This window comes from Tursiops truncatus, chromosome 15 (assembly GCF_011762595.2).
Source record: "Tursiops truncatus isolate mTurTru1 chromosome 15, mTurTru1.mat.Y, whole genome shotgun sequence".
NCBI classification, from domain to species: domain Eukaryota; kingdom Metazoa; phylum Chordata; class Mammalia; order Artiodactyla; family Delphinidae; genus Tursiops; species Tursiops truncatus.
Window position 1 is genome coordinate 10075654 of NC_047048.1, and position 24462 is coordinate 10100115.

The window sequence follows — 24462 nt, forward strand, 5'->3', positions numbered from 1 at the left end:
GCCTTGTCCACAGACACAAATGGCTTTCACACGTGGTGCGATTCTTGCACTCTCTACCCTTTCCTCTTACTCTCTCTTTCCCTCCTTTCCTTATCCAATACCTCCAACCATCTTCCATTGTCTCCAAGTCTACCTCCGTCCTCTCCATCCTCAGCTCCAACAAACAAGCCCCGATTATCTGTCCAAGTAAGTGCCACCCTACGTGTCTTTTATAATAGCTTATTTTTTCTTTATTTTTATGTTGTATTTAAAAGGGGATGGTTATCTTATAAATGAGGGGTAAGGAAATAAACTGGATTGTGGATGTGAGTAGTGCTGAGTGACAGCTCCCTAATCACTTTATCATTTATTTCTTGCTGTGATTAGTGAAGTTTTCCTTTGTGTAAATCTGTAGGCACACGTGTTCGATAAAACAAGGAATGCCTGTTTAGAAAGCAAATACAAGTGAAGCTCCTCTGGTTGAACCTGGTATAGGAGGCCTGGATCTTTATATAGCTGGTCCTCCCAACCCTGAGGGTTCTTTGATGTACCTCCAAGAAAAAGTGTTTGAAAACCATTCATTCTAAATAACTTACGAACAAGTTCTTCTTTATTTACAATGTAAACTTAAATTTGAATTCTATCTCCCTGTACTTCTGATATTTGACAAGTGCAGGAAATCCTTCTTTTCCTTATCTGAAGTTTTTGCTTTTAAGCAAAATTTTATTAAGAGTGTCACTGGATTGTACATCTAAAACTAATACAGTGTTATATGCCGATTATCTCTCAAGTTTTTAAAAAATAGCATCACTGGAAAGAACAGCGTCCAGTCTGATTTTGTGTCAGCATCCATAAGGGACATTGTTGATTAGGTTTATTTTTCCTTTCTAGTCAAAGAAGATTGGAATGTCAGAATTACCAAGCTACGGAAGCAAGTGGAAGAGATTTTTAATTTGAAATTTGGTAAGTAAAACACAGTGATTATGTCTTAATTTAAAAACATTAATGAAAGACAGTGTTTTGAATGAATATTATAGCAGTTCAGGACCTAAAGAAAGAAGGTCCCAGAAACTGGGTTTGACTTTCTGCTACTACATTCACTACTTAAACTGAGCGAGTTACTTTCTGTCTCCTGGACTCCGTTTTCTCGTGTGTCAGAGTGGGAAAGGAAGGGAGGAGTTGGGGAGGAGTCTCAGTTCCGCTGTCTGTACTTGTAACCTGGCTAACACCTGTGGCAAATAGGTTTCATCGTCTGTTTCAACGTAGATTTGTTGACAGCGGTTTCCTGGAGCGCTGTCTTGAGGATTCTGAGGAGGCTCAGCAAGAGTGTTTCAGTTGATTGGGTGTGTCTGTCATGGAGAAGGAAGTAAGGAGTGGAGTGATATCAATATTCCTGGGGCGTTGCCATCGTCGTTTTAATAACTGGTATTGACGTTTGTGTCCTGGATCAGGAATCTTCAGTACTCTTGACCAGTTCTGCTCAGATGCATCTTATGCACCTCTTATCTTTTTTCTTTTTCTTTCTTTCTTTTTTGTTTTTTTTGGGGGGGCCATGCCCCGCGCAGCTTGTGGGATCTTAGTTCCCGACCAGGGATCGCACCCTGCCCCTCGGCAGTGAAGGCACAGAGTCCTAACCACTGGACCACCGGGGAATTCCCTCTGATCTTTTAAACAGCAAACTTGCACCTAGATGATAACACAAGGGCTGGATAGTTGCCATTTCGGTAGTATGGCAGTGAAATGGCTGTAGTTCATTTCTGCCCAGAGCACAGAGACAATTTTGATTAATTATCCCTTTGCTTTGAAGTGGTAAAATGTTCCTCTTATATTTTAGGCTTCTTCGTCAACTTTACACAATATACTAAGCAAAATACCTATATTACTAAGTGGAAATTGCTAGATTGTTGGGAACTTTTGCACAACGTATTTGAGAATGCCCAGATGTCAACTACACTTAGTATGGCGATCATTTGACAATACATACAAATAGCAAATCATTATACTATACACTTGAAACTAATATAATGTTATATGTTCATTATATCACAATTTAAAAAAAAATATATATATATTAAAAACATAAACAGAGACTGCTATCAGACAAAACTAAAAGACTATAAAATTTTACCTTCCATAAGTTATGTTCTCTTACACTTTCAGCTCAAGCTCTTGGACTCACAGAGGCAGTAAAAGTACCATACCCGGTGTTTGAATCAAACCCCGAGTTCCTTTATGTAGAAGGCTTGCCAGAAGGAATTCCCTTTCGAAGCCCTACCTGGTTTGGAATTCCACGACTTGAAAGGATTGTCCGTGGAAGTAATAAAATCAAGTTTGTTGTTAAAAAGTAAGTTCTCTTTGCCAATGTAGCCCTTTCTGGGATTAGAACAATCAAGGCATATTTCTATTTAAATTTTTTTCTAGCTTCAGGTTACGGCTAAGGCTTTGAAGTCCACGATGGAAAGCGTAGCATTGAGCTGCAGTCCTGGCCTTGTCCATTGCCTCCCATCCTTTAACTTGTCCTTGATTTTCTTCATCGGGACAAGGAGAGTTGTACCTGCCTCACATTGGTGGAGGTGAAGTTCGTTAAGAGATGCTATGTTGTCTCTTACTATTGATAGATACTTGAGGGCAGGATGAAAGTGCTGATTCTTATGTGCTCTGTTATTCCTGCTTAAACTTATGGGCAACTGAATTTCAGTGATTAAGTTTCTCATTTATATGTCTGCAGAATTTCAGTAGTTGAAGAAACTAAACTAGTGATAGTTAATTTTCATTTTCATGAAAGAGGTCATTTACTCTTCATAAAATCATTTAGCAGGCATTTGTAGGAAGGAAAAGTGAATTTTTTTGGTCCATAACGAAAGAAACTATTGTTACATTACAGAGTTATCATTGGTCATCACAATTTTTACTAGCTGTGAAGACCAATATTATACTGGCCACTGTAATGTTTCTTGGTTTTTTCTCTAGACCTGAACTAGTTATTTCCTACTTGCCTCCTGGAATGGCTAGTAAAATAAACACTAAAGGTAAGAGATTACGTATACCTTCATTATACTTCAGTGCATTAAAACATACTGAGTCGTTGGCACATATCTTTTGGGGGCTTTCGGTTTGTTTCTTTGCTTTTTAAGGTATTTTGTTTAATGAACCCCCCTCCTCCCTCTCCCTCCCTCCCTCCCTCCCTCCTCTCTGTCTCTTAAAAGTAAACATTTCATTGGCAGTTTCACGTTTGCAATCCTCCTTCATTCATGTTTCCACAGCTTTGTTGAGACTCATGTGGACGATTACACTACCAGTTTAATTCTTCAGGTTTCTTTGAAAAGAGCCAAACTGTATGAATTTTAATACTCTGCTTTTATAAAGCATCTCCTTCTGGATTTTTTACAACATGCAAAAGAAATTATATGCTTACTTTACAGCTTTGCAGTCCCCGAAAAGACCACGAAGCCCTGGGAGTAATTCAAAAGTTCCTGAAATTGAGGTCACTGTTGAAGGTGAGGTTGCTCTGTGGCCCGTTCCTGTCCGTTCTACAATTCACTAGTTAATCTGTTGCTTCTTCACTTTACTATTTATATTTTTATGCAAATGAGTTTTTATAAAACGTGTTTTAGGCGCAGAACACTTAACTGCGATAAAGCTAGATTTCTTTTTTTTTAATTAATTAATTTATTTTTGGGTGCATTGGGTCTTCGTTGCTGTGTGCGGGCTTTCTCTAGTTGCAGCGAGTGGGGGCTGCTCTTCATTGCAGTGCAGTGGCTCCTCTTGTTGCGGCGCACGGGCTCTAGGTGCGCGTGCTTCAGTAGTTGTGGCTCGCAGGCTCTAGAGCGCAGGCTCAGTAGTTGTGGCGCACGGGCTTAGTTGCTTCGGGGCATGTGGGATCTTCCCGGATCAGGGCTCGAACCCGTGTCCCCTGTGTTGGCAGGCGGATTCTTAACCACTGCGCCACCGGGGTAGTCCCAAAGTTAGATTTTCTAAATGTTTCTAATTAACGATTTCAATTACAAGGTGGTATTTCTCCACAGCCTCGCCACCACGTGTTACTTTCTGCTTTTTAGATAATATCCATCCTAATGGGTGTCCGTTCCTTTTTCTTGATGACTAGTATTTCATCGTGTGGATATACCATATTTTGTTTATTCATCGATTGATGGACATTGGTTTGTACTACTTTTTGGCTATTTATGAGTAATGCTGCTCTGAACATTCGTGTACAAGGGCAGTGATGGGTTAATGAAAAATGGTTTTGACCTGCCTTCAGATTAACAGAGAATCTCTTTCTGTTGTCTTACCCAAGCCACGGAGGACCTTGTCCCACAGTAGCTTTCTTTTGCTTAACCAGGGCTATAAATAGACCCCAAATTTAATTTATATTTGTTAAAATACCACAAAATAGTTGTTAGTGGTTTAACACTAACTAATTTGAGTAGTAAAGAGCTGTGTCCATGTTCAGGGACTTTTTGTCAAGAGTGTGATAGCAAGGAGGGACTTTTTTTTTTTCCCACCATACTAGTGTTTTCTTTTAAATTATACATCATGCTTGTAAATGGATTTTTTTATTACTTTAAAAATCAAATTTATTGAGTACACTTTATATGCGATAAAATGCACGCATTTTAATTGTACAGTTTGAGTTTTGAAAAATGCTTGTAACACTGCTTTAGTCAATGGATAGAACATCTCCCTCACCCTAAAACGTCTCACACACGCTCCTTGGCAGTCACTCCCTCACAGGCCAGGCCACAGGCAACCATTGATCTGCCTTTTGTCACCATGGAACACTTCTGCCTGTTGTAGAATTTCATATAAATGGAATCATGTTGTATCTTTTCTTTTTATGGTTGCCTTCTTTTGCTTAGCACAATGTTGTTAGATTTATACTTGCTGCATGTTTCAGTATTTTTTATTGCTGAGTATTACTCCATTGTATGGATTCACCAGAATTAATTTATGCATTTGTCAGTGGGCATTTGGGTTTATTTCCTGTCTTTGTCTAGTAAAGATGCTATATGAACATTTGTGTACGAAACATGGCATATGCTTTCCTTCTCTTGAATAGATATTTAGAGTGGAATTACTGGGTTTTTAACTTTCTAAGAAACAGTTTACCAAACTGATTGTATCGCTTTACACTTCTGCCAGGAATGTATGAGAATTCCAGTTGCTGCACATCCTCACAGTACTTGATATTGTCATTCTTTTTATTTTAGCCGTTCTAGTGGGTGTGTAGTGTCATTCACTTAAGCATAAACCAGAATGCCAGTTTATTGATTTTTGAATCGCAGGTAGATATTTCAGTCAGCTTAATTCTATCAGGTGATCACAAGTCTCTTCCTGTCTTTCCCTGTGATTATTAAAAGGCTGCTTTATGAACATGGAGTATAAAAAGAGATGTTAGTTGAGTGATCTTATAGTAGCCTGTTAAAGAAGTATGGTAATAGGATGTACTGAGTTCCTCTGTCTGGTTATTATACCTGCCAGGTCAACCAGGCTGCTAGATCCAGCTGGTCCAGAAATACTTTGCTTTTATCACTATGCTCTTTAAGGAAGCTGTGTTTTTTATTCGGGAGTTTGAAGTAATTAAAGATTAGAATGTTGAATCTTGATATTTTTTTCGATTCTGAGGCCATAGTCAGGCTTTTAATGGAAAACAACTGATAACCCATAACATTGTTTCTGTATATTACTAAGAATTCAAAGAAAGGATATGTCAGTGTCAGCTAGAGAATCCAAAGGAAAGCTTCATATAGGGGAGATGATATAGTTGTATCTAAAGTCGTGTTTATGTTCAAAGGCCAAAAGAAAAACATAAAAGGCAAGATAGGTAACCAGTGGCTTCAAAATGGCGTAATGAATCATTAAGTGAATTGAAAGTTCCTCAGATCAGCCAGAAAGCTAGATGTGTTTTGGGGGGAAATGCCTGATTATAGGGATGGAAGTAGGAAGATGGATGGAGGTCTGTAACACTGACAGCAGTGGCTGTTTTCATTGCAGAGTGCTTGTATACACACTGAACTGAACTTCTCCAGCACAGGTTGGACCTCAAGAGCATGTCCTAGAGAAATCACGAGCAGTACGTAAGGATGACTGAATATATGTGCTGATTATGTTTTTTGTTTAATTCTTTAGGCCCTAATAACAGCAACCCTCAAACCTCAGCTGTTCGAACCCCTACCCAGACTAATGGTTCTAATGTTCCCTTCAAGCCTCGAGGGAGAGAGTTTTCCTTTGGTAAATACGTGTTATGTTTTTCTTTATTTCATTATTTTAAATAAAAGGAGTTAGTAAAATATTTTACTAGTTGAATTGTTTTCTTTTTTTTATTTGGTGAGTTAGTATATATTAGCAATTCAAGGCACAGATTAGAGCCAGACTGAATTCAAATCTGGTGCCAGGACTTTATAATTGTTTGACGTTGAGCAGGCTGCTTAACCTCTCTGTGCCTCAGTTTCCTTATCTATGAGTGGGGATAACATTACTTCCTGTTCCATAGGGTTATTATGAAGATTATAAATACCAGATCATTTAAAGGGTAAAACCGTATCTGGCACGTAGTAGATACTGTAATTGTTTTTTGGGGGGGTATTTCGGTTTTCATTTGTTTTTTTATTTATTCGTAGCCAACATATTAGTAATATAATAAAACAGTTAAATAATGCATCAGGATTAGAGTAGTTATCAAGACATGCCTGTGTTTAAAACCTATATATTTTTTATTTTGTATTGCTTAAAGATGCACAATAAAAGATGAAGAAGTTCCTGCCATTGGATGTATACTAGTAACTGTTACTAACATCTTAATCGCTCGTTTTTTTTTTTTTTTAATATGCAGAGGCCTGGAATGCCAAAATCACTGACCTAAAACAGAAAGTTGAAAATCTTTTCAATGAAAAATGTGGTAAGTTTATTTTGAAATACTGTTATTAAAATATGAGGTAGCTTTTTTATAAAATAGAAAAATGTGAGCATAGTAAGATTGTTCAGCATTTAAATATTACTGTCATCAGAAGTGTGTGGGTTTTGCAGGCATGAATTTTATAATTTCTTCCACATTTCTGAGCACCAAGAAATTGAAGAAATTTTTCTAAAATTAATGTGATTTTTTAAAAAGAAAGGTTTTAGTAGCTGCAAAATGTAATTTAAAATGCGTTTTTTTAAAAAGACTTAGTTTTTTTTAAAGTTATAGATACGAGAACCAGTAAATGTGTTTTGTTTTTGTTTTTTTAGGTGAAGCTCTTGGCCTTAAACAAGCTGTGAAAGTGCCGTTTGCGTTATTTGAGTCTTTCCCTGAAGACTTTTATGTGGAAGGCTTACCCGAGGGTGTGCCATTCCGACGACCATCTACTTTTGGCATTCCAAGGCTGGAGAAGATACTCAGAAACAAAGCCAAAATTAAGTTCATCATTAAAAAGTAAGGAAATGAGATGAAACAAGATTGCCATGAGTTGATACAGTTTGATGCCGGGAGATGGCACATGGATTCTACTTTGGAGCTCAGCCAAACCTTAGGGTCAAAGAAGCTCTTTAAGCTGTACCTTTGTATATATTTTAAATTTTTTGTAACTGGTCAAGAGAGAGAGGGCTGTGGCTTATCAGGGGGATAACAACTTGGTTTAGTGAAGTCTATGCACAGTGACATATATATTTTTTAATATAAATTTTTAAATTTATTTTTGGCTGTGTTGGGTCTTCATTGCTGCGCGCGGGCTTTCTCTAGTTGCAGCAAGCAGGGGCTACTCTTCGTTGCGGTGCGCGGGCTTCTCATTGTGGTGGCTTCTGTTGTTGCGGAGCACGGGCTCTAGGTGTGAGGGCTTCAGTAGTTCTGGCGTGTGGACTCTAGAGCATAGGCTCAGTAGTTGTGGCGCATGGGCTTAGTTGCTCTGTGGCATGTGGGATCTTCCCGGACCAGGGCTGGAACCCGTGTCCCCTACACTGGCAGGTGGATTCCTAACCACTGTGCCACCAGGGAAGCCTCACAGTGATATCTTAATGGTTAATACTACTGGAGTCTAGGCAGTGGTTCAGTTGGTTTTTTTTTTTTTGCGGTACGTTGGCCTCTCACTGTTGTGGCCTCTCCCGCTGCGGAGCACAGGCTCCGGACGCACAGGCTCAGCGGCCATGGCTCACGGGCCTAGCTGCTCCCCAGCATGTGGGATCTTCCCGGACCGGGGCACGAACCCGTGTCCCCTGCATTGGCAGGCGGACTCTCAACCACTGCGCCACCAGGGAAGCCCAGTGGTTCAGTTTTATAAAGCCCGTTTATTTCTCCAGCTTACAGAATATTTTAAATTTCTCTGCTGTTTGCTTGGACATCTGTGAATTATGCCAACACAATTGAAGTAAATGGAAATAATTAGAGTTAACAAAATACGTTTGAAATGAATTGAAAGGAATTTTAGGTTTTATTTATTAAAGGTTACTTCTGAGTTCCCTAAGGATGCTGTCAAATAATCAAAGCTGACATTGCCAACCATAATGGCCTCCCTCTGTACCTTCAGCCAGGTCTGTAGAGGCTAAGGCCCCTGCTTCTGCTTCCTAAGAGAGACAGTCTCTTGTGTTCAGGTTTTTACTGCCTGTCTTGTTTCCATGCTACCTGCATTTGAGTCTCTTCCTGTTTCCTTCTCCAGTCTAGCATACACTCTTTCCAGGATATATTGAAACCACAGGAAGAAGCTGTTTATACTAGATGGGGCTGGGGTGGATGTTAAAATCACAATTATAATTAGTCTTTATATGTGTGTTCCTTTAGAGATCCATGTTACTTCTGTTCTTCCATTACTAAGAATGTGTATTTATAGAAAGTTGCTGGCTTTTTAAATCTCTTACTTGTTTCATTTTTAATGTTTTACTATTGGAATGTTAGCCCAAAAGTCTTTTCTCTTTTCTTGTTCTTAGGCCTGAAATGTTTGAGACGGCAATTAAAGAGAGCACCTCCTCCTCTAAGAGCCCTCCAAGTAAGCATTTGCTGCAGAAAACATGCTGTTAGACACTTACTTTGCAGCACTAATTTAGAAAACTGTTGAAAGAGTGGCTACTGAGACAAAACCAGGAAAGCTCATTCAAGGTTGGGGTTTGGACTAGTTTACGATTTTTAAGTTCTTTAATACCTAAGGATCTCCACATATCTGATGCTCTACGAAGGAAGCACCACAAGGAAGAGAAAAAAGTGAAAAACGTCTTTCAGGAAGCCTAATATCACAGAACAACAAAACATGACATGAAAAGGAACAAAGTTGGGTTAAAATACTATCTTTTGTAGTCTGAATCGTAAGCACTTTATTAGGGAAGATTTAATTACATCTGTATATGTTCTAATCTCAATTCTCTGTTTTAAGGAAAAATAAATTCATCGCCCAATGTTAATACTACTGCATCAGGTGTTGAAGATCTTAACATCATTCAGGTGACAATTCCAGGTATGATCTCTCTGCCTTAATCATAGTTTGTGGGGCTTCATGGATGTTGAATGCACTGCACATTGTATGCTGTCCCCACCAGCCCCTGCGGAAGTTATTAACCAAATACATCAGCTTGTCAGTTTATCGCTAAACAGCTCTTGGCAGTTATTAGACTCGGTATGAGCTAAAACCTGTAGGCCACCCAGATGCCTGGGGTGTTGTTTAAAAAATTTGTATAAGTCGGCAAGCAAAGCTCTTCATAACTGCAGCATTGTCAGTTTGGTGTTATTATTGAATTGTTTGGTTAAATCATTTCAATCTTGATTCGTTTTTTAAAACATTCCAAAAACAGAAAGTGAAGTTACATAAAGCACTTAAAAATTTATCTGGTATTAAAATCGCATTATTATTAAGTTACAACTTTCTCTTAACCTTTTTAGATGACGATAATGAAAGACTGTCAAAAGTTGAAAAAGCTAGACAGCTAAGAGAACAAGTTAATGACCTCTTCAGTCGAAAATTTGGTAAGTTTTGCATTTGCATAGTATAGCTTGCAGTAAGCAAGGAAATTTTGTCTCAATAAGATCTTAAACGTAAATCACGCTCAGGTGGTTTTAATCTGTGCTTTTACAACACTCAGCTAAGGCGCCAGGTTCATCTGTGCTTTTATGCCGTTTGTCTTGCTATAGGTGAAGCCATTGGTATGGGTTTCCCTGTGAAAGTTCCCTACAGGAAAATCACAATTAACCCTGGCTGTGTGGTGGTTGATGGCATGCCTCCTGGAGTGTCATTCAAAGCCCCCAGCTATCTGGAAATCAGCTCCATGAGAAGGATCTTAGATTCTGCTGAGTTCATTAAATTCACAGTCATTAGGTACGTGAGAGTTCCTTGCTTGGTCATAAGAATGAACCTGCAGATCATTGAGGCTGAGTCATCTTCCAAAATGTAGTCATATGTAGTAAGTTTACTGTGTAATGAAATGAACTATAGTGAAATTCTTTAGTTACTGTACTATTAGATTCTTTCTTCCTTGTGCTGACTCAGTTCTCTGGTTTTTAAGGCAGGAGATTGTTAGCACACCATGGCCTGTGGACCAGCTCCAGCCTGCCATCTGCTTTTATTTTAGTTTTATGTCTTATTATAACCCAGTCACATCCGTTTGTTTACATATCGTCTGTGGCTGCTTTCATATTGCAGTGGTAAAATTAAGTAGTTGGGACAGAGACAGTGTGGTCTACAGAGCTGGGAATATTACTGTCTGGCCCTTTACAGAAAAATGTTGCCAGCCTCTGCCTCAGCATCTCGTCACAGGCTTTGGATCAGACAGGGATTCGACACTAAGTCACTTCTGTTTCCTTGTCTGTCTGGTGAGATTGTAGTTGTTTCCTTTGAGAGTGTTAGCTCCTTATCCACAGGGTAGGAATGGTGGTTACACCTGCCCTCTAACGGCATTGTGCGAATTACAGTCTTTGATGTGTGCTTGTCACAGTAAGTCTTACGGTATCCTTTTGTCATCCACCTAAGCAGAAGTCCCAAGTGCCCTTCACTCTTTTCTTCCACCTCCCCAAACTTAGCTGTTACTAAATAACACCCGTTCATTGTCAAGTTCCCACTGTCTGCATAGGACCAACACTCAGACAGAGCTAATGTATTACCTTCCCAAGGCCTTTTCCTCATTTCACTAAAATTACTCTATTCCCTTTGCATTGTTCCTATTCTTTTCCCACCATCTTGGTGTAGCATTTTCTAATAATGTGCCATATTAGTTATTCGTATATCTGTCTGTCTGTAGCTTAAAAACTATAAGATTAAACAGTAGTGGACAGCTTTTCTCATTCTAGCACGTAAGCGACATGGGCTAAATGTTAGTTGAATACACTGAATATACATGTGAACTCTTGTAGAGTAGAAAAAAAACTTGTGCAATTTGTTTCTCTCTTTAGACCATTTCCAGGACTTGTGATTAATAACCGTGAGTATTTCTTGAAGTCTTCTTGGTTTTGCTCTTTTCTGGGATGTGAGAAGGGGGTGGGTGTGTGGGTGTGTGCACTTGCACGTACACTTACCTGAGAGTGTAACATTTTATTACTTCGCCTACAGCAGTAATCATTGAAAGTCATCGTTTTAGCCCTCAGTGTGCGAGGCACCAGGCACTTTCTAGATGTAAAACTGGGCGAGTTGCTTCACCTTTTTTAAATCTCAGTTTACTTATCAGGAAAATGGTAATGATATTAGTACCCATTCTGGGAATTTTAGAGCATTTTAAATGACACATTGTGTGTCAGGCCTCTAAAACAGGGACCAGCAAGCGGCCGCCGTGTAAATAAAGTTTTATTACAGCACTGCCAGGCCCATTTGTTAATGGCAAACTGGACTGACCTGCAAAGCCTGAAATACTTACTGCCTCTTTGTAATAAAGCTTGTTGACCCCTGACCCTAGTATGTGCTCAGTAAGCAAAATCTATATTTGTTACTGTTTTTACTACTACTGTTATTACTTTTACTATTAGTTTGTAATTACTGGGCTGGAAAAAGTAAGTCTTTTAATGTGATTTAGCTACTTCCGTTGATATTTAGGCCTAGTGTCTGGCAGCCACTGGGCCCTCACATACTGTTGCATGAACAAGTGTAAGTGTTCTTCCAGCTCCCTGATGTTCATATCAGTTTAAACAGTGTTTTTTTTTCCTAGCAAAACTTAATTATGCTAGTATGTTTTATGTTCTTCTGTTAACTTTGTTAAAAAATTTCAAAAGTGAGAATTATCCTTAACTAATACCATTAGCGTTTGTCTTTTTTCCAACTGGTATTATTCCATCTCTTTAAAATCCATCTGTATTGAGTATTCAATTGTATACTTTATTTGTTGGGAAAGTATTCAGGAGTTTTCAGTGGTCACTGAGCAGCTGAGCCTCGTGAATTGCTGGTTTGCCCCCTGAGCTGAGAATTGGGCCGCTGTTGTGCCTGCCCCCAGCCCCCTGTTCTGCTTCACACTATTGATGCTGTTTTGTGGCCACCACTCCTTCAGTGTCACGGATTTGGTTATACCTCTTCTGCCTCCAAGTTTCGAGTTTCACTTTATCACAAAATATATTTATTTGCTTTTTCCCCCAAACCATGAGTTCTTTTTTTATAGAATCTGTTTTTATATATTATACTGTCTATCTTGGCCAAGTATGTTAGTATCTGGGGATGTCAGTAATGAATGAAAGAGAGGTAAACCTTGCTTCATAGATTTTCGGTCATCTTTGGCATTCAGCTTTAACTACACCTGGGAACTTTGTCATTTAAAGAAACCCCATGATAAGGTGTGGGGTTTCTTTGGGGGGAAAAATTTATTGATCCCAATTCATCTACCTTCTGTGTAATTTTTAATTTCAAAAGACACTGTATTTTATGCCTCCCTGCTCCTTTACCTTATGTTTAAAATGTTCAGTTTTGTTCTTTTCCTTGCGCCCTAGTCTATTATAGAATTTTATGGTAATTACTCTGAATTAGTTACTTTGATGGGACATACTAGAATTTTTAATATTTGTTCCCTTCTTGTCATAAGGAAGATAGTGCCTGTTATAGCAAAGTTGGAGCATCAGATTAGAGAATGTATGTAAAAAATGCTTTTCAAATATAACAACATATCATTAAATTATTACTTAAATGAATCTGCTTTCTTTTCAGAGTTGGTTGATCAGAGTGAGTCAGAAAGCCCAGTGATCCAAGGTAAATTAAGCATGGTACAATACAGAAGGATTCCTACTTAGTCAATAAAACAGGTCACATAAATTGTGTGGCCTCACATGCTTACATTTACCTAACTTCAAGGGAAGTTAATTCCACAGCACACACGTACACACATATGCACACACTCGTGCACATGCAGACTTGTTTGCTTAGACTCCTTTGTCTGAAAGCCTATATAAGCTCAAGCCATAGGTCCTCACTGAGAACTGGACCACATGCCATTTGTTCCCACCGTCCCAGGTCAGGAACCCTGAGACCAGTGGCGAAGAATGCAGTTGTGGGGTGATGGGGGGGAGAAGGTTGTTTTTTAACTTGGCTTCTTATGCCATTTGTTTCCAGTGGTATAAACCAAAATTATGTTGGGCGGAAATGCATGCATTGTAGTTTTAAAAACTCCTTAGAAACAAAGTGTTGAGACCTGCTGTGTGATTCATTGAAAGTAACAAAAGGCTTTTATTAGAAGGGAGCCCACAGAAGAAAGGGTGGAAAGACATAGAGAAAGAAACTCCTACTTTCATGTTAGAGCTATGTTAATTAAGATTGTTATTTAGGATTTCGGTTGTGTAGGCAAATTTAACAGGTTTCAGAAAAGCAGGTTTTTGAGAGTCTGGTTGCGTAGCAGTGTATTTAATCCCAAGAATCTGTGGCTGCTGTCTCACCTAGACCTGGGCTTTGTGTACAACGTCTAGAGAGCTTTCTCCCTCTAGGCTCTTTAAATAACTGAGAGCAACTTTGGAAAAATGTTAAAGTAAAATCTTTATGTATTTCTCTTCAGAATCAGCTGAGCCGAGCCAGTTGGAGGTTCCTGCAACAGAAGGTAAAAAAATCCTTTGTCTTTGGCACAAATAAAGTGCCAAAGACAAAGGATTAATTGTGTTTCTAAAGCTGTTTAACTGGACCTGTGTGGTTGTTTTGTTTCTGGGTGAACTGGATTTGTAGTTTATGCCCAGAAACATTGTGTTTAGAGGTGACTCATGGGTTCTTTTCCTCCATTTTCCCCAGTGACTCTTAATGAATTCTGAAATAGTTGAATGACTGCTATATAACCTAGATACAGCTATTGTGGGTCCTTTACATGCATAATTAATAAAATGTTTGTTACTTTGAAAATCTTAAGTAACAAAATTTAGAACTTACTGCTAGAGAACAGTCTTATCAGTTTTGGTATCTTACAATTCCTGTTAAGTCATTGTAATGAATAGTTTGGTATGAGTAGATTTATAATTGGACAGATTTGTATTAATAGTGCAGTCAATCGGTTCCCTTTTGTTTCACTTGATAGAAATAAAGGAGACTGATGGAAGCTCTCAAATCAAGCAAGAACCAGACCCTACGTGGTAGACCTCTTCCCTCCTAGGGTAAATCACCTTCTGTGTCCAGGATGCCATGTGGTATCTATCTGAACCCACCTGCATATTCATAAGCTGAAGTGTTTCCCCTGCTTCAGCCATAAATGGCGGCCCCGCCTTCAGGGCACGTGAGGACAAAGTACAAGCATACTGGGTGGTTTGAGCTAGAAGATTCAAGCAGAGAGATTTTCCTTGGATCAATGTATGTCAGGCAGAGAAGGTAAAGCGCTTTGCCTCAAATGGAAAATGTTTTGTTTCTAATCTATAGGTTAAATCTTGTCCTTGCCGTTGGAGTTCACTGTGAGTCAGTGTGAACAGACTGACTTTTCCCCCTAATCGTAATAACAGTATTTGCAGAGACTGCCTGAGCTACACAATCCATCGTGCATCTTGCATAATTAAGTTATAAGCCTGATCCAGTTCTTCCGAACATCTTAAACTTGGCCAGGTTACTAGCCAGGAGGGGCAGCTCTAGACCAGGAGTCAGTGAAACGTGGTTTTCATGTCATATTGAACCACATAAGCCCCAGCTGTTGAATGTTTTCATGATAGTTAGAGGATACAGTTAGCTCTCATCTGTACCTGACACTCCAGAGACTTTTTTGGTCATGGAATTGGCCATGTACTGTCAGTCCATGGATTTAAGTGGTAATTAAGTTGAGATATTAGTGAGTCACAAATTCCTATAATCAGATTAACCTGTTTTCTTGCTTGTTTGTTTTCTCTCCTATTTTAGCTTAAAGTATCAGTGGGTGAGAAGAGCTTTTCGGACCTGTTACTGCCCCAAGCTGTGTAATATACTTGTATAACAGAAATACCTTCTATACAAACCTTTTTTTCTACTTTTAGATAGAAATGTCTACTTTTTCAGCAGTTCTGTGAATTGAATTAAAGAGCAGAGTGACTGTAGATTTGGAATGGCTGGTTTACTTTGGAATGTATTATAAGGATTTTACAGCAGTGCTGGAAAAACGACAGGGAAAATGACAGGGATGAATCTCATCAGATTTTTTACGTATTCAGCAGAGCCTTCAGCTGTGGTGTTTGTTTCCCAATCAAGTGAAGATCTCTCCTACTGGAACATCTCAGCTTCTGCAGTGAAGAAAATAACCTGTGATAGTTCAGCTCTTTAGTTTTTCTATTTGAAAAGTCACTTAATTGATCCTTTTGTTCACGGTTCTCCTTAATGACTGAGTGAACAGTTAGTATCTGTATATTTGACTAAACCTTTTCCTAAGCTCTCTATCATGGTTCATATGTTTTTTATCGTAATTAAAAACCAACCATCTGGATCACCTAACAGCCAGTAAGAGGTCAGTATCTCAGCGTGTGGCTTATAGATGGAGTACAGAGAACCTCTTCCATCCACATTTACTTTTCATCCAAATAAAATGCATGGTGTAGCAGAAGTTCCAGATGAGGTATAAGTGTTTGGGCAAGCCGAATGACACTAAAGCCTCACAGTCGTGTAACCCGTTGTGGTGTGGAATTCTTTGGAACACTATTCCAGCTCGGATCAGACTCAAGGGCGTCTCATTGCCTTCATTACTTTACAGTTCTGCTTGTAACACTGAGGCTCCAGTGTGGGGAGTGAGGGGTCAGCAAGCTGACTAGGCACCCTCGGATATTCTGCGCCATTTGTAGGAGAATCTTACATGTGTTGAGATTTCACAAACAGTAAGAGTTGTAAAATACCAGCTATATGAAAAGCTAGAGTATGTGATGGCATAGAGTTTTCATTAGCTTTATCGCAATATTCACGATGGAGAATTATATTACATGGTAGCAGAAATAGGCATTTTTATGTGTTGCTTATATTTTACCTCAAATTAAATTGTAGATATAGGGTAATAAATAAAATCCATCCATGCCTTTCACACACTAATTCATTTCTTTCTAAGGTGTTTTCATGACTGTGTGGGGAAACCTGGGGTGGCTCGGCGGAATGCAAGGCGAGCTTAGGTGGGCACGGTCCAGAGGCTCAGTCCCTTGTCAGGACACCACTGCTCACGGTGTGTCTGAGACTGCTGTGCCTCTGGGCTGAGCTGGGGCTGGAGCCCCCTAGCTTTTTATCTGTGACATGCCAACTGTATGCAGCAAACGCATGATGTTGGAGGTCAGGGTCCCTCCCCGGGTAGAGCCCTATGTCAGCCCCTCCCCCATGAAAACCACACACTGGCTCCAGGTCTTCTCTGTCCCTCTCCACCATCACCCTCTGCCTCTCTTTTACAAGTGTGACCTCAGGGAAAGCCAAACTGGTTTGTTCCTAACTTACCAACCGACATTAGGAGGAGACAGCTGCTGCAGTAGAATCTCAGGGTTCCTTTCCCGTGTTCTTAAGGTGTTCACAACCTTGCTGCCTCCACCCACGCTTCCCATCCCAGCCACTGGAGAACCGTAGTCATCCAAAGGCTGCTTTTAAAAGGAGTTAAGCTTGTACATGTAACTCTTTAACAGAAAGTTTGCGGGAGCACAGACTTACAAGGAGATCTGTTTCCCAGTGCAAGTGTATTACATCCAGTATGAAAATTCTGTATATGTGCATACACACGTCTTTTGTTTTTATATATACTACTAGAAAGCTGCTTCTATATATATATATATATATATATATATATATATATATATATATAAGTTTCTTAACTGCGGACAACAGCACAGAACCAGTGCTGCGTCCTCCTCGTGGTGACACGCAAAAGGTTTAAGAATGCTGTCCTGTCCCGTTCTGCCTCTCCTCTAAACAGGCTTATTGGTTCCTTTAAGAAATGTTGAACCTCAGGCAAGAGGTGCTGTTCCTGCATCTGTCTTTGAGTGGAAGAGCCTGGAGGTGGAATAAGTCATTTTTATTTATTAACTCACTGTCGTTTTAACACACCTCATTAACCCTGCTTCCCACAGTCGGGCGTCTAAGCAAAGCCTTCCGTAGGACAGCATTGTTTCCTGGCGAGGTGACTGGCTTAGCAATTTGCCTCCTTACCTGCGATGGTCAGATGAGCCCTGGTTTCAGCACCGTGGGCTTGTTTAAAGATGGCTGGAGTGTTGCCCTGGCTTGCTCATTCGGAGCCCAGGAACCACCTACAAGACGAGCCTTCCACCGCCTGTGTTAGTGAACAGGTGGTGCATGCAGAAATGAGACAGTGGATAGATAACGTGATTCCTCACGGGGTGAGGGGTGTTAAAACTTGGCCAGCAAGGTCTTCATTAGATCAGTAAGGACCGGACTGAAAAAACAAACGACAGTCCACACAGGTCTCATCAGTAATTCTAATGTGTTTCTGGAACACGTCCTGATTCCATGATAGTTGATGGTTAAACCTTATTTTACCAGGAAATGCAGCAGAACGACTGGGAACATAGGCCTTGTGACCAAACCCAAGCTCTGCTTTTGGACAGCTGTTAAGATTAAGTAAGATTGCCAACAGAAAAACGGTGGAACCGAAGAAGTGTGTCCATCGCAGGATTGTATGCGTTAAACCCCGCTTGGTGGAGTTGGGCCAAGTGCTAACGACCCCGTGCCCAGCTCTGGGCCTTGGGTGGCGGGGAGAGCTGAGCTCTGTTCATGGGGCAGCCTCTGCCCTCGGGCAGTGGGCGGAGCTGCTGTGGGCACGGCTGTCGGCAGTGCTGAGAGAAATCTCTGCATTTGCAGCCTGCCAGCACTCAGACTGTGCGAGTGCACATAAGCTAACCCTGCTGAGCAGTCTGCACGTCCCAAGAGACCTCTTTATCTTTTCATTGATCTGAATCATCTGCGATGCGGGAGGTGAGGTTCGGCTTATTCACTGTGCATTCACGCCCTATGCCCAGGTCACCTTGGGATTTGAGAGATGAGGAAATAAAGACAAGAAATGAAGTCACCTCCGAGACTGAGGGACGAGACTGGGCCCGGGTCTGTAGCGCCCAGTGTCGCCAGGACAGAGCTGCCTACTATGGCAGGCAGCCAGTGCCCCTTTGAAGTAGGCTGGCTACGTGAGCATCCTCTAGCTTCATTTCTGCCTTTTCTCTTTCCTCCCCACCAGGAACCGGAAAGGTCCGTTGGAGAGGGAGATTGAGAGACCAGACCTCTCCAGTTTCCACACCCCAGGCCCCAGTCTAAATAAACTCAAGATCCTGGTTGGCTTAACCGTTAGTGGACAGGTAACTGTCACAGTCTGGTCTCGCCTTGCTAAGTGGAAGCCCCACTTTCTGGACTATGTATTTTGAAAGATGTGGTGGTCTCCCAGGGATGCCTCGGTTTCCCTATGATAGGGAAGAAGAGGGAGACAGGATTTGGGGAATTGAGGCAGTCTCTGAGGTCCCTGTTCTACGCAGCTCTTGAGTCCAGTAGGATGAGCGCAAGTGGGGCTGTGTAGCCTTCTGGTTAGACCCCCGTAGAGTTGCTCTCCAACCTCTGCAGTTTGGGTTCTGTTTTACTCCACTACCTACTAAAGGGATGGTTAGCTCTCTGTACTTCCCCTCACGGCTGCCAGCTTTCTTGGCTCAGAAGGCAGATAGGAAAGCAGCTTGTAGCAGGTTGTTGAAATCACAAGTTCCTCAGGGTATGGTGGCCCGTTGACGAGTCACAACAGGTGGACCTAGCTGCTGCTCCAGAGGGGCTTTGTAACCCCGGATGCTGGGTGAAAAACGGCAAAGCCCCTTGGCTTCCCAGCTCCCCTGCTCTGGTCAACAATGGTCTTGTGTGTCACCTCCCTCCTGTCCTGTCCCACCCCCCAACCCCCACCCCACCCCGTACCTTGTGGTTTTATTTTGAGGAAGTATCAGGAAAGGTAGCACTGAAAACAAGCTATGATACAATGCCCATTTGTAACAGTGTTTCCTGCCGGGTTTCCTTCTCAGAAGCAAGAGCAGGTGGTTGATGGGCCTTTTGTAGCATCAACTTCATGCATGATCTCAGGATGCCTGTTTAAAACCCACAGTGCCTCAAGTTGTAGAAAGCAATAATGACCCTCACCAAAGACCATGTGCTTGGCAGTGCCTGGGGGAACCTAGTGAGAGCTGTTCCCACTCGTTTCAGTAAACGAGTAGCCCCGACTCATTCACTGAACGATCGCCAACCAGAGGCAGCAGAAGCGAAAGCCCACCACCAAGGCTCCTAAGATTTAGATAAATCCTGAAAGGATCTATAGATCTGCATGCTCTGTAATGTAGACAAACTGTCTTCTCCCTGACAACGACCCATCTATCAGTATATCCTCTAGGAAAAATAATCCCTAATGAAAAATAGCAAGTGCAGGTTTCCAGAAAGGCAAGGTCAGAGCAGGCACCGTGTGGCATGTGGTCGAAAAGCCGGAGCAAGTGTTGGCTCTTGGCCTTCAGAAGAGGAGCTTTCTGTCTCGGGAGCGGCATCATTACCCCTGGTGCTTGAGGCAAGATGGGACCCTGCCAGGAACCTCTGTAAGCAAGCCATCTGTCTACAGGTGACAAGCCTGTCACCCCAGGCCTGTGCGTCTTTACTGTTCTGCACCGCTGGGCAGTAGCAGAGGTACCGAGCCCTGGGCAGGTCCCAGATGGGCTTCATCACGCCACCAGCTTGCTCCTCTGCGCTGTGTCTGGGCTGGGGAGATGTGGAAATGGCAGCCCAGCCCTGGTGACTGGATTTAGGCGGGAGTTCTCGTGACTGGAATTAGCTTCAAGCTCCAGACAAATCACCACAAAACCCCCTGAGGCGGCAGCACGCTGCTGGATTTAGCCTTGATGGTCGGTAGGTGAGCTTCAAATAGCTCTCGCCGTGTGACACATCAGGCCCCCGGGAGGAAGTGGGGCGGGAGGGTGGGCACAGGCAGTCCCTGGGGGCCGGCGTTGGGCTCCTGGCTTTGGAGTGGGACCGGCTTGCAGAGTTCCTGTCCACCTGGTATTTGTTAAGGGCCCTCTTGGTGTCAGGACCCCTGCCAGACGCCAGAGTACAGAGGGGACAGGCCCAGCCCTGCCCCCCAGAACAAACTGCTGTCCTCCCCAGCCTGGTCTGGGAAGTCCCCATCCCATGCCCACGGCCCCAGGCACTGCTGAGCTCTCCCAGGGCCAGGCCACTGGCTGCGCCACGCACTGACGGCTCCCGTGGCGGTTGCGGCAGAGAGCACAAGCCTGCCCTGGGGTCTGAGGCTTGCAGTTTGCCCCAGCAGCCTGGAGTGCCACCTCTCATCCGTGAGACACTTCCCTCCTCCAAGGCCCGGTTTAAACGGCAAGAAACTGCCTCGGACCTCCCTAAATCCTCCCAACAGTCCATGGAGTAGGTACGGTTGCTAATGCCATTTTACAGATGAAAAAACAGGCCCGGAGCTTGCCCAAGGGCACACAGTCCTGTGTGGGAGGAGGTCAGCGTGGGCTGGGTTCCGGGCCATGTGCTCATAACCAGCGGTTGGCGTGTACGTGGCCTCCTACAGACCAAAGGCTCAGTCTGATTCCTGTGCGTGTCCAGCTCTGGAGCCCTCACTCCTGTGTCCCTAGGCCAAGGACTGGACAGCAGTGTCATCAGGCCCAGGGGAGAAGGAATTCCCACGTGTGGCTCAGGTGTGTCCTAAGCCCCGGTCCTGAGTGCAGGCTCCCGGTTCTTCTGATGAGGCCTCGAGGTCCATCCCTGACCCAGCCCGAGCCCACTCCTGGTCTGATTTGCTGAGAAAGGAAGGCTCAGGGTCCCTTGGGAGGCAGGTTGTGCGTGGCCGGCATTTCCACGCAGACCCCTGCTTGCCCTCAGAGCCCCCGCACAGCCAGCCTCGCCGCCGAGGGCGCCCTCAGCCTACAGGCCAGCAGCGGCCCAGGGCCCGTCCTCCTCCGGGCGCCAGGTGAGAACTGCCTAGCTGGGGGCCAGTGGGAGGGGCTTAATTTAGACTTGGGAAGAAGTGTCCCGTAGCCAGGGCTGCTTTGTACCCATCTTGGGAAGCCTGACAGGAGATCCCAGAGGGCACTGCCTGGGCCTCAGGCCCTCAGGCCAAACCTTTCTCCATGTAGCCTGTCTCCAAGGCCCAGCCTAGGGGATCTCCTGGTTGAGGAACTGCCCAGCCCCGTCCATCTGGGGAAGGCGGCATCTGGAGAGGCCAAGGTCTTTGGGCCAGACTGGGAAGCCCTGCTTCCTGTCCAGTCTGGCCTGTTGTGAGAATCTTCCTCTTTGGGGCGTTTGCACAGTCTGGCTCCTTCGTGAACCCCAGTCATCATTCACTCACTCAGGGGAGCCAGTGGTTAAGAGCGTGGGTCCAGGGCTCCCCTGGTGGCGCAGTGGTTAAGAATCCGCCTGCCAATGCAGGGGACACGGGTTCAAGCCCTGGTCCGGGAAGATCCCACATGCCGCGGAGCATCTAAGCCCATGTGCCACAACTACTGAGCCCACACGCCACAAATACTGAGGCCCGCGCGCCTAGAGCCCGTGCTCCGCCACAAGAGAAGCCACCGCAATGAGAAGCCTGTGCACCGCAATGAAGAGTATCCCCCGCTCGCCGCAACTAGAGAAGTCCTGCGCGTAGCAACAAAGACCCAACGCAGCCAAAAAAAAAAGAGCGTGGGTCCAGGGTCCAGACTGTCTAGGTCAAGACCCAGCTTTTTGCTTCCCAGTGCTGGCAACCTATTTACCTCTCTGTGCCTCAGTTTTCCCATCTATAAAGTAGGGGGAATAACAGTACCTACCTGATAGTCTCATTGTGAGGATAAGATGTGATCCTAAAGATAAAGCACTCCTGACCCAGGCTAAGTCCTTTGTTAGCGCTCAGTGGGAAGCGGGGTGGGTGATTCTGGGGGCTCTGGTATTCACCTAATACCTGGGTGATGGATAACAAGATATCTATAATGTTAGCTAAAATTTTATGTTTAGTTAAACTTCATTTTTCTGCAGTTTTCTATAATTTCACAATTTGAAAGTTCTAAACTTTTTAAGTTGGTATCTCCCCCGCTAAAACAAACTTATTTATTAATTACCTCCAGTTTTGTTCATTTTTTAAAATTAAGCATTTGGTCACTCACTTGTTTCACCCATGCATTCAAGTAAATCTATCTCATCCCAACAAAAGGCTGTGAGCCTGCTCACGGAGGTCCTTACAAGGTAAGCATGAGTTCTTAGCACTTCATGGTTTGTACACCTGCGCTCTGCCTGGGCGCGGTAAGGAGCAAGGCGACGTTTGGGGAGACCATAGGAGGGAAGTGGAGAGGTAGCAGCTGATGGCTTGGGCCGCTGAGTTGTGCCTGGTGTCTGCAGGACAGAGCAGCCTGGCCGGGCAATTATGCAAGAGTGGAAAGACCGCTGAGAAGAAGGGAAGGAAGTGCCCGGGCCACGACCAGACCCGGCGCCGGGGGTGGGGTGGGGTGGGGTGGGGGGTGGGTACCACTGCAGCCAGCCCCACCAGCCACTTCCTCTACCCTTCCCAGGTGAGCCAGTGCTGCAAGTCTGACCTCTGTGTGGGGACCCCAAGGCAGCACCACATGGGACGGGGAAGACCAGAGACAAGCTGAGCGTCCCTCAGGGAGGGGGCATTTAGTGAGTAATGAAAGGACAGCTGCTCAGCTGTGAGCCAAGGGCCTTGTGCTGCAGGGGCCACTGATGTGGAATTAAGTGAGGACTGCCATCCATCATGTGATCCCACTCAATGTTCTTTGCTTTCAACTTTCTTTTGAGGTACAACACACCCACGAAAAAGGGCCGTGCATGAAACTGACGTGCCTGGGGCTGGGTTAATTTTCAGAAAGTGAGTGCACTTGTGGAAATGGCATCCTTATCAACAGAGCAAATCACCTGCCACCTCCTACTTGCCTCCACTCACTGCTGCCCCCACCCACCCACCCCCGCGCTGGAGGTCACCCTGGCTTCCAACCCCGCTGACTGGCATGGGCAGTTTTTGAGCTTGGTGTCGATGGCATGCTGCAGCAGGTGTGCTTTGTGTCTGCCTTCTCTATCCCCGCATTGTGTCTGGAAGGTTCACCCGTGTTGTGTCCGGTAGTTCCTGCCCATTGCCGAGTAGTGCATCATCCTTCTGTGCAGGAAGATCCTAGATGTGTAAATGGAAATGATCAGAGGAAGGACTTGCAAGGCTGGTCACACCCAGGGCTGGTGACCTCAGGGTGATCGGGGAGCAGCAGTGACCAGAGGGGACCTGCCAAGCAGACCTTTCAGAGCAGAGGAGATGGACGCCAGGCTTCCTAGATAAAATCCCCTGCCAGAGAGCAACCCTCACCCCTGGCGGTCCAGGGGGACCTGTGGCTCTCAGAGTGTTCCCAGTGCTGATGGGCTTTGCCATCATCTCTCCATCTTGGAATCTGGGGATCTGGGCCACAAACTGGCCCTGCCCACCTGAGCCTGCAGCTGAACTGCCTGGGTCTAAGGCCACTTGCTGCGTGACCTTGAACCAGCTCTATAACCTCTGAGCCCCCCAGGCTCCCCATCTACCTGGCCAAGCACCCCAGGCTTTAGTGAGAGAGGCCCCAGCCTCTCCCCCAGCAAGCTGCTGTCCTCCTCACCCCTCCATCCCAAATCTCCTTCTCCCCCTTCTCATCAGAGCTGGGAGCCCCCTTTCACTCAAGAGGAAACCACATCTGCTCTGAGCGGCCATTCTCTGATCAGGATTTGAACACGGTTCTCACTCAGTCTGCCCCGCTGCCCCTGCCCTCAGCCACAGTCACCCGGGATGTACACCTGAGGCTTGCACACGCTCCCCTGGAGGATTCATTCCATCAATCACTTCGTGAGTGATGCAGTTACTACCCGAATACTTACAGAGGGCCCACTGTGTGCCAGGCACCAGCTCTAGGGGTTGGGGCCAGAGCCCTTGTCAAAACAGGCCAAACCCTTCTCTCATGGGGCTCACATTCTGGTAGGGAAAGACACTGTAAAAACAAAAATGTGATGAGTGATCTGGAAAAAAAAAAAAGCAGGAAAGAGGGGTGGGGTCCGCATGAAGTTTTGCTATTTTATGTGACGTTTATATCAAGGAAGGCCTCTCAGAGGAGGTGCCCTTTGAGTAGAAACCTGTAGAAGAGGAGGGTGGGAGTTACAGGTGTGTGGGAGACGGGCCAGGTGGAATGGCTTG

At 44.0% G+C, this 24462-nt stretch overlaps 1 protein-coding gene across 8 annotated transcripts in view; it reads left to right on the forward strand.

Moving 5' to 3' along the window:
- GTF2I (general transcription factor IIi) overlaps positions 1-16338 on the forward strand; it is a 95863-nt gene extending 79525 nt beyond the window's left edge. For 6 of the 8 annotated variants that reach the window (XM_019921930.3, XM_073792020.1, XM_019921931.3 and 3 more), the window contains 16 exons: positions 871-942; positions 2140-2323; positions 2950-3008; positions 3402-3476; positions 6109-6210; positions 6812-6877; positions 7207-7390; positions 8875-8933; positions 9315-9395; positions 9818-9901; positions 10067-10250; positions 11321-11349; positions 13050-13091; positions 13888-13929; positions 14395-14470; positions 15198-16338. In XM_019921930.3, the coding sequence (XP_019777489.1) occupies positions 871-942; positions 2140-2323; positions 2950-3008; positions 3402-3476; positions 6109-6210; positions 6812-6877; positions 7207-7390; positions 8875-8933; positions 9315-9395; positions 9818-9901; positions 10067-10250; positions 11321-11349; positions 13050-13091; positions 13888-13929; positions 14395-14453 (1322 nt within the window). In that variant the 3' untranslated portion in view covers positions 14454-14470; positions 15198-16338. The remainder of the gene's footprint in view (positions 1-870; positions 943-2139; positions 2324-2949; positions 3009-3401; positions 3477-6108; positions 6211-6811; positions 6878-7206; positions 7391-8874; positions 8934-9314; positions 9396-9817; positions 9902-10066; positions 10251-11320; positions 11350-13049; positions 13092-13887; positions 13930-14394; positions 14471-15197) is intronic. The other 2 variants (XM_073792018.1, XR_012326038.1) reach the window with 2 other exon arrangements.
- The last annotated feature ends 8124 nt before the right edge of the window (positions 16339-24462 follow it).